The sequence below is a fragment of the Hermetia illucens genome, chromosome 3 (genome assembly GCF_905115235.1).
Source record: "Hermetia illucens chromosome 3, iHerIll2.2.curated.20191125, whole genome shotgun sequence".
NCBI classification, from domain to species: Eukaryota; Metazoa; Arthropoda; class Insecta; order Diptera; family Stratiomyidae; genus Hermetia; species Hermetia illucens.
This window is the reverse complement of record NC_051851.1, coordinates 157,280,945-157,298,809: the sequence shown is the minus strand read 5'-3', so window position 1 is coordinate 157,298,809 and position 17,865 is coordinate 157,280,945. Positions and strand designations below refer to the sequence as shown.

Below are 17,865 nucleotides of genomic sequence, written 5' to 3'. Positions count from 1 at the left end.
ATGCCTATTGAATATCGAAAAGTTCAATCCGGGAAAACCTGACGCCACATGGCTCATGATATGTACCAAAACCCAACCAGCCGAACCGTAAATATTTTGGTTCCATTCCATTCTCTTCTGTATTAGCCACTACGGATGACTCCATCAACGTCAACATTACCTGCTGCTCCACAAAAGCTCTTTTAGAAGAAATCACATTTCGTTGGCTAACTTTAAGCGGCACTCAAAGCACTTCAATTGAAGCAGGTCGATAAGTGTGGAATAGTAAACCCAGCCCAATAGCGAGGAGGTTGTGGGTGGAAATCCAGAACATCCTAGACGTCTGGGAAAGAATCGGAAGAGTGGAGACGACAGCTTCCTTTGAGCTCCTCCTGTATCCTTGATGGGTTTTCAAGTGGGAATAGAAATGCTTTTAATGTTAGACGACAATAGAAAGTCACTTAAGAATTATTTCCTGTTGCTTGGCTTCTGGAAGGGTGGAAACGGGTGGTACAAGAGATAGAGTTTTCTTTTTGAATTTCTCTTCTCTTTTCAAGAGGCAGCTTTGATTTAGGTCAGGCATACTCTTGTTGGTAGCCGGGAAGTTATTCTGTGCCTTTCGATTTATTCAACTAATTAATAGTCGAAGTACCACAATTGGTTTAGATACATATCTACACGCATATTCCTCATTACATTCAATGTAGAGCTCAGGAGTCGTTTTTGGGGGATATTTTGCTTTTGAGTTTTGAAGACGTGTTAATCGGAGCTACTAATGTGTCTTCGAAGAAGTGTCTTTTTGTTGGACTAATAAATAATGCGTTAAAATTCCAAGGATAATCTTTGTTTTAAACTCAACGTAACTATCGTGGTTTCTGCTTCTACTTACTAAATGTCGATATCTTTCTCGTTATTTTAATTTCTTTTAAGATACATATGTAAACATATAACCCAAACCCAGCCCCGTACACCGTTCTTTGTAACGCTGAGAAGGATGAAACTTTATGCCCCTTAGATCTTGAATCGGATCGTAAATTTTAAAGGAAAAACACATACATAATGATATGAATTCACATAAGTTGATACACATATGTATCTTCATATTGCTTCAGCAAATGTGCAAAAAACGTTATTCGCAAATGAATTTATCAATTGGAAATTCCGGTTTTCGTTATTATTTTCAAAGATACTCGTATCTTGAGGGTCAGAGAGTTTAAATACGAATATGTAAGTATACAATCTTCCAACAGACTGAAAATCGAATGCAATAAGATGCAAGATGTTCATATGCCGTGAGACATAGGTAAATCCCCAAAAAGTAAACATTAAGATGCTCTCGGAGATTTTTTTTGAACGTAAATGTTATTTTTATTGCAGATGCATATGTTCCTTTCAAGTTTGGTTTGTATTAAAAAAAATTAGTTATCTTGTAAAGGTGGAATAACGTTCTTTTATAAAAAGGATGTAAAATAAGAGCAAAGTGCATTATGTACTGAATATTGGGAGAGATTGCCAGGTTTGTCTAGACTCGTATCACTGGATTGCGTAGCACTAGACAACAACCCGTTCTATAACTTTAATATAAGCGTTTATTTCACATTAATTTATACAACCGTACTGCACAATTATTTATAGAATAATTCCTTCAACTGGTACAATTCGAAGTGTATTCATAACCGACGAGATCTATTCTATTAGGTTGTTGCAAATAAAATGGCCGTTTTGGTACTGAAATTTGAAACGGCTGTAAAGCTTACAAAAATTTATTTATTTAATCAAAATAGGTGCCAGTCGATTAAAAACAATTCTCCTACGAGATTCAAGATGCCATGTATGCCAGTTTCGTAGAAGTCCAACTGTCGGGTGTTGATAAATTCGTCGAAGGCAATTTTGATAGCCTCTTCGTTCCTAAATTGTTTTTCCGCCAGTGGTAGTCGGTTGGCGAAAGATCCGGTGAATATAATGGATAAGGGAGCGTCTCATATTGCAATTCATTCAACTTTTGAACCATTGTTCTGGATACATGAGGTTGTGCATTACCGTGAAGGAGTATCACACCATTTCTGTTGACCAATCTCGACCGTTGAATACTCAATTTTTGGTGCATTTCCTCGAGTTGGGCACATTATTTCTGTGCATTTATCGTTTCTCCAAGTGCCAAAAAAGAATAGTGGATAATTCCAGCTGTAGATCACCAAACAGTCACCATTACCTTCTTCGGATGGAGGCTCGGTTTCGGCATATGCTTCGGTGGCTCATCAGCATCTAGCCATTGTGTTGATCGGGGATGATTGTCATATAATATCCATTTTTCATTACATGTCACTATTCTGTGCAAAAAGGGATCGCTTCTGTTGCGGGTGAGTAAAGAACTGCAAATTTTCATTCGAAGCGCCATGTTTTGCTCCGTAAGGGCATGCGGAACCCATTTTTGGAGCTTTTTCACCTTTCCAAGTTGTTGCAAGTGCCAGGAAACTGTCGAATAGTGTACGCCCAGTTTCTCTGCAATGACTCTCACAGACTGACGTGTGTCGGATTCGACTAGCAAACGCAGCTGGTTGTTGTCAATCGATGGTCTTGGATGTCCACGTGGCTCACTTTGAAGGTTTACGTCGCCTGACCGGAATTTTTCGAACCACCGCCGTGTGGTTCGTTCGCTTACCGTATCAGCTCCAAATGCGCTGTTAATGTTCTTGGTCGCCTCCGCTGTTTTATGACCGAGTTTCAACTCATACAGAAAAAGTATACGTTCTTGGTTCTCGCAACTAACTTCCCTTGATTGCCAAATCGGCCATTTCATATGCAACAACCCAATAACTCTAGAGTTAAACTGACTTTGTGGGCGTTTTTTCGAAGGACTCACATTTCTTCATAGCTTTGGTCGAGCAAGTGATCCACGTAGGAGCTCCGTAACAAAGATGGGTCTTATGAGGACTTTGTATAAGGTCAGCTTAGATTTAGTGCAAAGTCCTATTCTTTTACGAAGAATAGAGTAGATTTTACTTAGTGCACCGCGCGCTCTGCTGAGAGCAAGATTAAGGTGGGGGTCGAATCGTAGGTGTTCATGAAATAGCATTTGCAAGTATTCCCGATGTGTATTTTCAAGCGCTTAGCTTTTCTATAGCTAGATCTAGATCTCAAGTATCTGGATCTTCTTCGAAGAGGTTTTTGGCCTCGTATCCACCAGGTCTGGTAGTACATACAGAGATCTGATAAGTATTTCCCAATAGCATTAGGTGCCTTACCTGCTCGACGGGAAGATGAGCGTGTTGTCAGCAAACTATAATAGTGCTGTGTCGCTCTGTGTCGAGATTTAAGCGTCGGCCGTGAAAATGTTATAGAGGTCCTCTGTGGTACTCCGGAAGTGATCGGCAGGAGATCGGAGCAGTCATTTCTCACTCTGACGTAAAAACGCCTATCTTTGAAGGAACTTATTATTGGTCTGATCATCGGGATAGGAAATTCAAGGCTGATTAATTTGAAAATGAGTCCGTTAACCCACACGGAATTAAAGGCCTTTTCAAGATCGAACGCACACACTAGGGTTTATTGTTGACGTTAAGTTGCAGCTCATTGAGTCATGATGGTAGCTTAGTGCGTGTTGAGTCCCGTGCTTTGCTAGGAACCCAAATTGGTGGTTCGGAATAATACTTTTCTGATCGTAATGTTGGACTAATCCCGCTGTCCATGCTTTCTCGAAGACCTTAGCCAAGTTGGATAGGAGAGAGACGGGCCTGAAGTTTGGTGGTTCGTGAGAGCCGCCTTTTTTCTTAATGGCGATTATCTTCGCCCCTTTCCAAGTATTGGGAAGGTAATCATTATTGATGCAATTATTGAAGACTGCAAGAAGGAACTTCATTGATGCCCTGGGAAGGTTTTTGATGACAATATTTTCCATGTCATCTGGTCCGGTTGGTTTTTTGCCGTTAAGGCTTTTTGTGATGGCTGCGAGCTGTGCTAAGCTCAAAAAGGTTTAGGTCAGGGTTAGAGGTGGAGAAGGCAGTTAACTTGAGTGAATGCTCATGAAGGATATCTTTGATTGTCGAGTTTACAATCGAACTGACGACCTGATTATTGCTAGGCGAAGCCCAGTTTAGTTGGTTTAGGAAAGACTCCGCTAGTACTTGAGCTTTCCCAGCGTCGCTGCAGATGTTTTTGTTATTCTTGGTGAGAACGAAGTTTTTAAATCTATTACGGATCCGGGCTTCACAATTGTTCCACCATTTGGCGGATTAATGTGCTAAGGCAGTTAATCCTGGAAATTAACACTTTATATTCGGTGTTAATTCTGTTGCCATTTTTATAAAAGTTTCGTTTGAGTTTTCTGCGCCAGATCTGCCTGACTTTCAGACGTTTTATTATCTCGCGCGGCAGTTTATTAAACTGAATCTCATCGCCCCTGAGGAGGTTGGTACTTCTGCGTGTAGCAGAGTTGATGGCATCAGTAGCCAAGATGATGGCACTATGGATTTCCTTGTCTGTTAGATTTTGCGAGAGAGTGATTTTTTTAGGTTTACCTGTGGTGCTAATTCTGCCCTGAACTTTCCCAATTAGTGTGGACAAATGTTCTAATTTTGTTGGGTACTCGCTTTTGCGGTTGAGCGGTTAAGGACTGCAGTTATTAAGATGCGTCTACTATCGTTGGTTTTAACTAAAGCCGCCGCCTCAGAACAGGTTTGCAGGTTTTTGATGGTAACTCAAATTCATAGTGTTTTCTGACTAAAAGGGCGGCACCGCAGTTGGTGTCGTTCCGCGCGGTGGCACGTTGGGCGTGTGAGACCAAGGACGCGGATTTAAATTTGACCATTTTTAACTCCGTAGACTCATTATAAGTTGGATACCGGCGAATTGTCGCTGTTCATTGGTTTGGGCCGAAGCGAGCTTTTCGACCAAGTTTCTGAAGGCCAACTTGTTGCCTTGAGGAACTTGAGGGGCTGTAGTTCTAGTAACAATATTCCTAGTTGCTTGGGTAAGAGATACCTTTTGCGAAGTTTGGGGGGCTACAGCTCTAGGAAGAGTATTCTTAGCTGTTTGAGCGTAAAAGACGCCTGGTTGGGCCAAGTTTTGTGACATCTGAGTTGCCGCCTGTTTGGCACCTGTGCCGTTTTGGCAGTTGTAGCACTGCAAGCGAAATTTTTTGGTAGAGTATATACTTCACCTTAAATGCTTTATGAACAGCCCTGGTTGCGACTTCAACGGAAATATCGGGTTCTGGCTATGCTGAAGCTTGTCGCCTCGCGTAACCAGACTCGGCACCGCTTTTCACCTTCAAATGCGCTTCATTGAGCTGTGGAGGCTGTGGAGACCTTAAAGCTGGTGGGGTACTAGCTGTGGCATGTAGCCCTTTTGCTTTGATGAGGTTGAAGAATGCCGCATGATCTTATCCATGCGGATCTTCGGCAACCAGATGCGAGTGACCGGTTTCCAGGGAATCTCGTCGTATGGGATAATCTTTCCGCCCTCCCAGGCGTCGTTGATCTTAGCGACGCACGAACCGAGAAAGTCCCTGGTTCTCGAGTGCTATGAATGGAACCAACAGACTACTTGAGAAGAATCAAAGCAGTGGATGAATTCCCACTGTTCCCTTTTGCCGGCCAGGAGATACTCGATCACCATCTCCGACAGCCTGCTGTCAACACAATTTTTTTTTTTTTTGAGTTCATGTTTTGGCTTTGGCAAAAATTGTTTGACGCGCTCGGCTACGCGTCTGGCTAACTCGGCTTACTTGAAACTGAATGTGCCCAAGGTATTCAGACTGCGTATACTAAAGACCATGCTCTCCATTGGCCACGCAACCCTCAGTGTATGCTGTTCCACCTTGGCGTTAGTCATGTTAGAACCCTTGCTAGTGTCGGAAGGACGAACCCCGGGCCGTTGCAGATCCACGCATCGTGAAGTTCTGTTAAATGTCACTTGAGTGATCGAAGTGCTCAAAGTGCCCTCACATTCCCCAGCTTGGCGAGTATAGAGGCAAGCAAGTGCATGTCAACGGAACACTTTTCATTTTTTTGTTTTTTTTTTTCACGTTTTAGAAAACCTCTCCCCACTGGGTGTTGGAGGGAAACCTGTAAACAAAACCTCCACTCTATGATCGGATTCCCTGAGCAGAATGTTTCTTATCCAGGTGTAGATGATGAGGTCGTCTGCGTATTGCAGGATTCTACTGGGGTTTTGAGATGAAGGTGGTTTTGGCAGAGAGGGCTGAGTTGTGTGGATGTTAGGCAAGGCACTTTTGCCGTGCGATTATCTAGGAAGCTGAGTAGTTTTGCGTAGATGTGCGTCGAAAGATAGGGTATCGTGTAATATACGGACTAGCCTGTGCTGGCTCGAGTGAACGTGAGTGTGAGTAGAACGACTTCTTAAGTTCGAGAAGGCAGGCTATGGTAGGGTTTTTTTTATTGATGCCCAGCAAGATGTCCGGATCAGTATTGAGATTGGTCGACAGCTGTTGGGTTCGAATGAATTTTTCGGTTTTTTATGAAGGGGAAAACTCGAGTGCACTTCCAGTTTGTGTGAAAGCCGGATGCAGTGATTTATTAGTGGGATAGTGGTGTGCTGAGTTGCCACATTTTTTAAGGACGATCGTAGGTATACCATCAAAAGCGGTTAACTTTTCCTTTCTGCTCTTTAGTATGGCGTTTTTGATCATATTTAGTGAAGGATAGGAATGGGGCGGGTTGGGCTAAGTTACGGAGTGCATTGCCAAAAGTATTGGAAGAATGACGTGGTGGGAGTTGAATGATTTTAATTGGGAGATAGTTTCTACGACTTCCGATTCTGCGAGAGAGTTTTGCACGGAAGTAGCGGCTTGGTGAGCTGCGAGGAAATTGTCGCACCTCGGCCCTTGGGGGGGGGGGGGCGAACTTTGAGGGAAGATTGGGTCGAGGAGGAAGGTTTTTCGAGACCAGGGCAGATTTACCTTAGGTCGCGGAAGATGTTGGTATTTAGAATAGTATTCACCAATCGCGAGTTAGAATGTTTTAAATATAGAGTGCGGAGCCCAGCTCTAATGGATAATTTGAGATCGTATGTCTCGACTTTTAGAGAGAGGAAATCTGGCGAGAATCTACTTCTGAGAAGTCTATCCCGAATTTGATATCTTGAATGACATAATTAAGGAGTGAGGCAAGGTTTCTCAGGCCAAGGGTGCGTTTGGGATTAGTGCATCCCATGAAGTTTGCACGACCTGGGTGATCTGGTTGACTGCGTCGTCGATTTCTACTGAGGAATTGGTTGATGTATTTCTAGTCTGCCCTACTGAAGTCAGCGTCAGAGCGAGGACCGTTTCTGGCAGTTTGCAGTAGAGGTTGACTGCGCCTTGGCTACTGAGTCCAGAGGCGGTTTCTAGGAAAGGAAAGGCGTTAGGAATTAATCTAGTTAGGAATGGTAGTTGGATCAGATGAAGGTTGGTTGGGCGGGACTAAAGTGGGACATGTTTCAGGTTGAGGAAGGAGATGTGAGCCGCCTGTGGAGTTAGTGATCATTGAAGGACGAGGTCCAAAGGCTTGGCTACCTCATGTGGTTGAGAGATAGAGATGGAGAAGTCGCGGCTAAGAGTTTGTAATTTTTCTTGTTGTGAACCTAAACCGCCGAAGAATACATAATCATTAGCAAAATCATTGTCTTGTATAGAAAGAGCTTTGACTCTGCGGTGAGACCTTTCGAGAGAAACAGTTTTTATAAGCTGAAATAGGCTCTATTGGCTGTCTTAACTATTATCGTCCCTAGATAGGAGAAATTGTCAACGATCTCAGAGTTGTAGTTTGCTATCTTTATTGTTCTGATTTAACCAGTGTCATTTGATGCTGTTGTTACTGTTGTCTTTAGTTTTTGGTGCTATCGTTGCCACGATACAGGTCGTCTTGCCTCATTTAATGTGCAGCCCAAGGTCATGTGCCGCCTGCTCGGTTTCGAGGAAGGCAGAGGCAGTTTTTATAATTCTGGTCATTCTTTCCATGATGTCGATATAGTTAGCATAAGCCAAGTGCATCCAACTCACTTGAAGAGGATGGTGCCTCAAAGAATTCCTGAAGATCCATAAACCAGGCAAAGGAATGTGGAAAATTCTTTCCGCAGGAATATCTACCACACATTAGATAGACAAATGTTTAATAGCGAAATTCCAGAAAAACAAAAAACTGCATTACTCCTAAGGGTGAGATGGAGAATCCCTTTTCCGCGTTCATCAGCGAAATCTTCATGCCCAACCTAGAAACGAAGTTGGTTTCGGCTAATCTGATGCCAGAGTTTTGGAAGAGGTATGTAGACGTTATTTAATAAGCTCAGCTTCCTTAGTATACTGAATCTCAGTATTGAGTTGGAAAAGGAAGATCAATTGCTTTTTTGTACCTATTGTTGCGGAGAAAGCAAAAGAATTTAGCCCTGGAGATCTATAAGAAACCAATAGATACGTAACGAGTTATCCGCAGCATTTTAAACCATGCTCATCACCACAAAGCCGTAGTGAAAGAGGGCAAGCACATTTTTTAGGTGACCAAAATGGATACACCGACCTGATCATCAGAAGCTTGATTGGCGAACGGAAGAGGACATTTCAACGGCATGCAAAACTGGGGAAACATGGTTTTGATTGAAAGCCTGGAAATTTAGAACCCCGAAAAACGCAGCCAGGAAAGTTGAAATGGGAACGGTTTTCGTTTTTGAATATTTTATTTAATTTTTTCCATTTATATTTCGAGTTTTTTTGGACAAGCTGAAAATGAGTTAATATTACCAGGACGTTGCTGGAAACCCATCATACCGATCTGAAAATAATCTGATAAGCACATTATCCTATAATTCTCATTTCAATCACTTTTTAGAGACAAATTACTTGAAATTGATGCCAGGACAACAAAATCCTCTTCCAGTTAGCCATCAAGCAATCGAAAGCTTTTCCATCGTGAGTGTCCTTTTCCTCAAAATACACATAATGCAGTCTCCATTGAAAGGAAAGCTCCATTCCAACCACTAACCATCCCAGCATTGGGGGTGGTTCCAAGTGGATGTCAAATACAATAACGACCCATTCTCGTCTTATTTCAACATCTTTCGTCTAAGCGAACTTTTTCGTTCAATCTACCTCAGTTTAAGTGTGTCGAAGCTTCCTCAACAATTGACTAAATTAAGTGTATCCTTGTTCTGAATACATGGCGTTTATCAATTTATCAGAGCTTGAAGGCGGATAGACGCTTGTTGCTGATGGTGCTTGTTGCTCCTAGAGAAAGCATAGTGTTAGGTATAATGGTATACATCCATACATATTTATGAAAGAACGAGCCTTACTGGATGCCCGCGAGCTCCTTCGAACAATCAAATTGAATTAATTCTGGGACCTGGAACATTTGAAATGAATCAATGCAGCGTCTCTAAGATACTATTAAATTACATTCCCCCCTTCCATCTTTGGTACGAGTACATTTAAGGGGCGTAGGGGGTGGAAGGGAAATGACGGGCAATTGAATCAAATCATCTGTGGGGAAGGATACGTGAAAACATAAGGAGTGGAAACTATCTGCTTCTAAATATTCATGATCTCCGAAAAGATTTATGATACGATTTTTGGGTAGATAGCGGGCAGAGCTTTAAATACGGTTGAAGAAGTTAAGGCAATATTTAAGGGAAATAATGTGAGAATATTTTCATGAATTTAAGTAAAGTTTCGAATAAACTTTCTTCTTAACTTCTCGGTGCTTGGCATAGCCAGTAATAGAATTGTCGCCCCTCCATAATGTGCCAACGAAACTTGGGTGTTAAGCCAGAAAAGAAGAGTTCGTGGACCAGGAAAAAGTGGGGGTAACTTGCTCTCCACTTGATCCGGTTTAGAAGACTACTGTACCTTGGGAATCGAACAGACGGTTTTGTGATTGTAGGGATAAGAGGATCTGAGGAAACAGATGAGTCGAAGAACGATATCGATATATATGGCCTTGGAAACAAGAGGATGGTGAAATTTGACCAAGAAGTTAGGGGACTGACGGGCAAAGAAAGCGTCGATACATGGGGTTTGACGAGACTGATAAAGGATCAGGTTGGAGATGGAGCGGTTTTCGTTTCTGAAAATATTGACGCGATGGTGAAGTATTCTGCGCTCTTTTAGGCTAAGTTGTTCAATCTGGGATGGGGAGTTTACGGACCAGAAAATGGAGCCGAAAATCGGAAGTGGTCGAATAAGTTGCTTATAACAAAACAGTAGTCCGGATAGCTGAGTGGTTAGAGCACAAGGCTGTCGTACGGAAGGTCGCGGTTTAAATCTCGCTGGTGACAGAGGGATTTGTATCGTGATTTGACGTCGGATACCAGTCGACTCAGCTGTGAATGAGTACCTTAGTCAAATCAGGGTAATAATCTCGGGCGAGCGCAATGCTGACCACATTGTCTCCTACAGTCTACTGTAGTATACCGTTACGGTCTTCAATGAAGTGCTCTAACACACTTCAAGGCCCTGATCCAATATGGATTGTTCTGCCAACGATTATTATTATTATTATAACAAAACAGCTTAATTTTTTGGGAGTAGAGATATTGTATTTCAGGATAGGATATAGTGACCTGAAGACACTGGCTGCTTGGTTTAAGGCTTTCGTAATATGACGGACGTGGAAGATACGGAAATTCATTACCACCCCGAGTTTCACAGTTGGGATAGGGTCGTTGTGTATTTTGAGTGACAAAGTTCTGATGTCACTCCACATTTTTGGACCTCCTTCCCAGCCTGGCAAATTAGGAACTATAGTCCTGTGTCACTCCGCAATATCCTTGGTCGCACAGTCCATCAGCATGTGACCTGGTCGGAAGCATATCCCGGTGAACACAAGCTACGCAGTCCATCCCTTGCACATTGCCTGACGATAAGGTCTTCGATAGTTTTCTGCTCCTCACGAGTGATTATTTGCTGGGGAAACGTTTTTGGCAGTACTCGAAACTTAGTCTACTGGAAGCTCTTTTAGATCATTTACTGAATACCTAGACAATGTCCTGGCGAGTTATTCAGTTGCTCCTTTGATAATAACGAGGCTTTTGACAAGTGTGATATATATGAACTATTCATACCCAATGTGTATGCAATTCATAGGTGCAAAACTAGTAAAATTTCTGGAACCAGCCATTAAGGAGTGACATGAAAAGCACTTGCCTCTGCAAATTCCAATGATTTCTCAAACTAGCGTTTGAATTGCATCTCCGTTGGAAGTATAAAATAAAAGTATCCTTTTTCTCCAATTCGAGCGAGAACTCCAACAATGTTAGTTGGACATTCTGGGCCTAAGCGAAGTAAAATGATGGGACTTTGAAGAGTGCCCCTCTCCCTCTCGCCACACTAATGACAATTTGGGCTTTTACTCCGGAAAGCCAAGTGCTGGCAGATGCAAATCCGTCCCGGGTTGTTTCTGGCGGCTATCACAAGGTGCGCTCCCTTGATCTACGAGTTGGTTTCTGACGGAATTTTGCCTGCAAGATTGCGGTCGACCACGGCGCCTACCATAAAATCAGTTGCGTTGAAACTGACCGATACAGTACAAGCAATCAGATTTAGGAGTTGTCTCGTAGATGGTCGTAACAAGAGAAGCACTCGACAGTGACCACCATTTGATGGTCGCTTACATCCCTTGCTTTAGTTTACTTGTTGCGTACGCCACATCTTGCAAGGTTGGAGAGTTGTCACCTTCCAAGTCCAACATCGCATATATAATCCTGCATTCGCTCGACAGTGGGAGAGAGATTTTGCTGGTTGACATTGAGTAACCCATTTGAGAACATTGATGAGCATTAGACCGCCATAACAAATGTTCTTCTCTTGGTGGCTCGGCCTTGTCCTTAAGAAAATGTGGAAACGGATCAATGAGTGGATGGGAGTGTAGGCTCTATTGACCACTGTGAGTAATGGCGGGCGGGGCGAAATCTCGTCGCCTGCGCCGTGATAAATAGAATTTGTTATTGCGTGGTCAGGGAAGTGAAAGATGCCACAGAATTTAATGATTCCAGCAGTGTATACCGCATTACGAAAAAACAAGAACTTCTACCTTTTGTGTAAGAACTGAGTTGTCGCCTTTACATGTGGATACACATGTTGTTTCGTTCTGTATTGCTATACGGGAGTAGCACGTGGTATGTAAACCCCGCTCCTACTAAAAAGCTTCAAGCCTTTGTCAACACTTGTCTGCGTCGTATCATCGGAGTACCCTGGCCTGATACTATTTTAAACGAAGAATTTGATGAGGTTGTCATCCGAAGGGAACGTGAGTGAAAGGTCAAAGTGGCAGTGGATAGGTCTGCAGTGGAACTCACTCTCCCAAGATGCTCGATGAGTAGGTTATGACCAGAACGGTAGGGGTCTTCCATTTTCGTCCATTGTTGAACGTCAGGATACCGGAAAATCTGCAGGAATTCCTGTGGTTTCCTGGTGAATTCAAAGAAATTGGTGTGATGTTCGAGGAATCATCTGTTCGGGTGATGAGAAATTTGGGTTGTTACTCTGCACGCTATCTGTGAAGGATACAAATGGCCGTGCGAAAACGAGATTCGTGATCGTTCTGGGAGTTGGAATAGGACAGGTGGGTGGTGTCCGTTTCTGAACATTCCTCCTCGCCACAACTCGGATGAACATCGGGTGGTTGCTGTATTTTGGGGGATAATCATTACCCCCGCAGTTCACGCTCTTTGGCTCTTGCTCGGGCGTTTTCGAGTATCCGCCCGTACCAAAAACCTGACCACATGTCACGCAGCGGTATGAAAGGCGATAGTTCGTTGCTGCATGGTCCAATCGTGATCAGTATTCTTCACTCTTTCGAATCGCACGGTATGTTGTATAGCCTTGATGTCTGTGATGCGTTGCTCGATAAACGAGGAATTAAAATTGACCAGCCACAGATCCAGCTGGATGTTCATGGTCTTCGTCCAAGTCGTCACGAAGGGTTTGATGCTTATGACGCTCGAAGCGCTCATGCCTTCGGGTCTTTTGCAATTTCATCAGGTGAGAAAGAAGCGCCAAGACTTCTGAGGATGAGGCTTGTCGTTTTCTGGGAGTGGAGGGTGTAGGTGAAGAACTTGTTCTTGTTATCCACCACAATGTTTTTGGTCGTAGAGCAGTTTTCCGGCGTCTTAATGAAAATTTGGTGAGAATTACCTAATTTTTTAATCAGGAAATTGTTTAGGAAGGCATGGGAAATATTGTCATTCATCATCATCAACGGCGCAACAACCGGTATCCGGTCCAGGCCTGCCTTAATAAGGAACTCCAGGCATCCCGGTTTTGCGCCGAGGTCCACCAATTCGATATCCCTAAAAGCTGTCTGGCGTCCTGACCTACGCCATCGCTCCATCTTAGGCAGGGTCTGCCTCGTCTTCTTTTTCTACCATAGATATTGCTCTTATAGACTTTCCGGGTGGGATCATCTTCCTCCATACGGATTAAGTAACCCGCCCACCATTACCTATTGAGCCGGATTTTATCTACAACCTGACGGTCATGGTATCGCTCAAAGGTTTCGTCATTGTGTAGGCTACGGAATTAATTGTCCATCCTCATGTATGGAGCCAAAAATTCTTCGGAGGATTCTTCTCTCGAACGCGGCCAAGAGTTCGTAATTTTTCTTGCTAAGAACCAAAGTTTCCGAGGAATACATGAGGACTGGCAAAGTTGTTAAGAGGTTCAACAACAACGAGTGGAAGAATCTTTCAATTTATCTCCCTGTTATTAATATTTGAATTCCGGTTGACAGATGAAGTAAATTGAGGGGCTCTATTGTTGATGGCTGAAGTTGCGAGTGGTGGAACTCGTGCTTTGGAGTGGATGATATTGGTAATTTGTTGATACCTGGTGTGCGGGCTTCTTTTAAGGCTTCATTGGAGGCAGGTAGTTGCGCTATTTCCGGTTTCTTTTCAAATACGGAATGCGGGGAGGCAGCTTTTTTGAAGGTCCGTTTTGATTTGGTTTTCTCCAATGAGTCAATTGAAGCTTGAAGCCCCAGGATTAACTCCTCCTGGGACTTATTCTTCACAAGGGCCTGACATTGCGTGGTAACAGTGGAAAGCTTTCCTATTGCTTCCTCTTAGATTCCAAAAGATTAATCCTGGATGTATCTAATTATTTGGTCTTGGACTCAAGGAAATCATGCCTACCGAACTTCTCCTCGAAAATACAGGAAGAAGCAATATAAATGCTTTGTAATGCCAGGACTTCTTCCGTGTTTGCGATAAAATCCAGATTGTCTATTTCAAGGGTGTATATAGGTTTCAAAGCTGGAAATCCCTACTCCCGTGCCTAGTGTGCTCTGCGCTGTCCCGTAGAACATATCCTTCTTAGCAGGCTTCGATCCAAGTTCGAAAAGCATGCCGCCGATTGGGGTCCCCTAGATAAACTTAATGTATCCCAGCGCCTTCTCGAAGAGCTTCTGTGAAAGATCTGCCTTCGTTCGGGTTGATGGGAAATGGTTTGACCCTTCTCTTTTTCTTTAGCGCTGATGTCGTTGTAGTTGACGTTGACTTTGCAGTGGAGTCGCTATTCAGCTTGCTGAGCCCTTAGCGGCAGATCTACACTGTTTTTCCCTGGCATTCTTTTATTAATTGGTGTTCATCCTCTCCCATCTTAGGTGACAGAAGTGGTGAGCGTGGTGTGTTACCGCTCCTTAAAAAAATGTCCACCATTGCCAATTCTGTCGTCGTAATTGATGTTGTTAGCATTGTTGTTGTTGTTAATGGACTATGGGTCTCCCCTGGAAAATGCAGCCGCTTAAAACTATCCCCGTGAGTGCCTATGCGAGCAGTGACGTCCCGAGCGGGCTAACGCATATCCTTATGGGAGTTTGTATTCGGGGCCAGGATCAGACGCAAGTTAGGAATCCATCATAACTGGTCCTGCACTGCCAACTTAATGGTGTTATAGTTGTGAATGTACTTGCGACCTCGCCCAGATTATTTCTGGAACGGAGGTATCTGTAACATTAATCAGGAAGCCGTTTCCTCGAGATATTATTTGGGTGTGTTAAGGTAACAGAATACCACAGCTGCCAGGTTATATGGAACCTTTCGACGCCCGTCGTCCCAATCACTGCTCACGTTAGTTCGTGACCAGGCTGACTGGTGGCTGTCCGGGTTAACCAACTAGGACGTATGGGTCGACTTGGTTCGGAAATAAGCAAAGATCATTGCCATCTAGCAACTTTGCCCTGTCTATCCGAGCCCAATTGACCCTGAACACTCATAAACGTCATAAGTTTGCAACCAAGGCTTACGCTGGAATTAGAATGGTTAGAGGCTCCATGAACTCCATTTTCTCATTATAGAATGTTTGTCCGTGATTAAAACTTGCATTTTATTTTTGGTTGGTTATTCTATTATTGACAAAGATTTTACACTTAATATCGAATGGTATTAGATAACGGAGCGTTTGTTTTTAAATGTTCATTTATCTTTAGATATGCTACCAACTTCTGGAGTCAGTCTGAAATGCTGTTTCGGGAAAATTTCACCCAAAACATTTTAAACCATTCCAATCTATTTCAATGCATGAAAATTAACTTTTCAGAGGATTTACTCATGATTTGAATAAGGATATGCTACAGATAATTAGAAACTTGACATTATTTTCTTGGGGGGGGGGGGGGGGGGGGGGGCTTGAAGGGAACAATGTCCCAGGCCAAATAAATTACTTCATCATATCTAAAACGCGTTGTGCTTCCCTGATTCCACTGGATCTCGCTGCTTCAACAGTTCCAAAACCTTCAAATTTAGTAGCATCCCCAGCGAAAAGGAGTGTAGGGGATCCATGAGTCTCGTTTGGCCCCAAAGGTGCAGCTAAATCTTTTACACAGGTCTCTGTGGTTTCAACCGAAATATAGGGAAGACCGCAGAGAGTCCTGGCATCTGTTGACCAGAATGACCGAACGATCTCCTTTGGATGAGGGATTTTATTGTTTTTCATAACTTTTCGAAGAGTATCTGTTATTTCACGATCCATGATTTCCTCGGTGATTCGTTCGGCAGTTTCATTATGAGAGCCTCCAATTTTGACTTCAAGTACCTTGCGGCTGTCTGCAAGTGTGGCCACTTCGCTAATTCCAGATGTCCAGTTATCGCGACTATGGATGCCTTCTTGATGTGCTCCCAGCATAACGCTTCCGATGAACCATGATGTGACTGGTTCCTTGTAGAGTAGATATATTTTACCAGGAGATCCTCGCCCCAACTTTTTGATGGCTTCGGTTTTTACTTCAGGTAGATTGGGGGTGAAAAAGTATTGCGAGAAAACGTTTAGCGCTCCTAGAGGGATCGTACAGATCACATGGTCGGCATGGTATTTCCCACCATCTAAGCAGGTCACCCAAGGTTTCTCGTTCGGCGCCAAGTCCGCCCATTTGATTTTGCTTATTGGCTTTCCAAGTAGTAACCTATCGACGGGAATATTTTTAACGAGCTGTTTGAAAACCGAGTCTAGTCCCGCAGAGATGCAGACAGGATTGTTTAGATACTTTGCTATATTTGCCAAGTGCTTGACATGAATGTACCCCAGATCACTTCCTAGCTGGCAGCTCAGGTTGCGCATCAATGTGTTGAAGACACTTTTTGTTGTTTCGACTTCCGATGGAGGCATTTTCGCAAGGGTTTTTTTCATTAGCTTCTTGAAATACATATCCGCTGTCCTTTCATCGATGGGAACTTCCTGATGTAAGTATTTTTCAGCGCCTTTAATCATATCCCGAAACAAGACGCTAGCCAATTGGACGATCTCCTCGTCCATAGTTTCTCTATTGATGATAAAAAAGTTTTCTCGGCTACTATCGAAGGACCTGCGGTCGATCAGGCCTCCTTGCTGTGCTAGGGAGAATAGACTGCCGGGATTATCGTTGGCATTGATCCATTTAGCCCCGAGCTCACATACAGCTCCATCAAGTTTCACTGTATGGATTCGTCCTCCATATCGGTTGGCTGCTTCAAGGACGAGGATTTCTTTGACTCCGTTTTTGATCAGGTGGTCAGCTGCGGATAGGCCAGATAATCCGGCGCCAACAATTATGACCTTGTTGGGTGGCTGGAGAGAGGATGGGGTGGCTTGAATGGAATCGTTTTTGGTAGTAGTGGAGTAAAACTGTTTAATCTGGGATTTTACTATTAATTTCGTGGGTTGCAACTTTCTGGAATGGAAATCGAATTAGATATGTTAAAACTTGTTCAGTCTATATTTACCTGTTTCTCCTAATTATGGATTTAAAACTCCACAAAGAATTTTTGAACATGATCTATCTGATAAATGCTTAAAATTGAAAGATACTTTTTGAATTTGAATTTTGCCGCGAAGGCAACTTCAATCTTTAAGAAAGTATGGCCTTTGAATAGATTCTTCCCCCATCTGTGGTGGCATAGTTCTGTTCGCATGTAAAGATGAAAGCTTCAGAATTTATCTGTGGGTGTAAAGATGCGGTGTAAGCTCGTTTAAGATAAATTTTTACACTAGATAAAAGCTTTAGAGGAATAGAAGCTCATGTATTAACTTTTGTTTGGTGCGTGCATCTAGTAAGGTTCATGACGAACATATAAAAGATATCTTAATCTGAATCGTGTTTCGATTGCGCTTTTGAAATAAAAGCTTCATTGTAGGGGTGGACATAAGTCGGGTAAAATATGTATGTATCATTTTTTAAATGATTTTTACTGAAAGTTGGAGTTCACAAGGGGAGGCTTTGTATTATATATAGTGAAAACTCTTATGAACGGACACGGACCGTCGAGCAATTTTTGTCCGCTCAAGAGTTCCAAGATGGAAGTTTTTGCTAGGATTCCTCCAAAAATCAGCAATTTTCCTGGCACCCAGACCCCCCAACCTATATACCATTTTGAAGCTCAGAACCTCACCCGATAGTAGTGATCCCGGATTAAGCTCCTTTTTCACGA

The 17,865-nt window shown here is 43.0% G+C and overlaps 1 protein-coding gene across 1 annotated transcript; it reads right to left on the bottom strand.

Moving 5' to 3' along the window:
- Window positions 1–15,276: 15,276 nt before the first annotated feature.
- On the bottom strand, window positions 15,277–17,314 carry LOC119650591 (protein anon-37Cs). The gene is made up of 2 exons (XM_038053438.1): window positions 17,161–17,314; window positions 15,277–17,108 (listed from the first exon to the last, which is right to left on the bottom strand). Exons 1-2 carry the CDS (start codon window positions 17,208–17,210, stop codon window positions 15,623–15,625), a joined length of 1,536 nt encoding a protein of 511 aa, XP_037909366.1. The 5' UTR covers window positions 17,211–17,314; the 3' UTR covers window positions 15,277–15,622.
- Window positions 17,315–17,865: the final 551 nt, after the last annotated feature.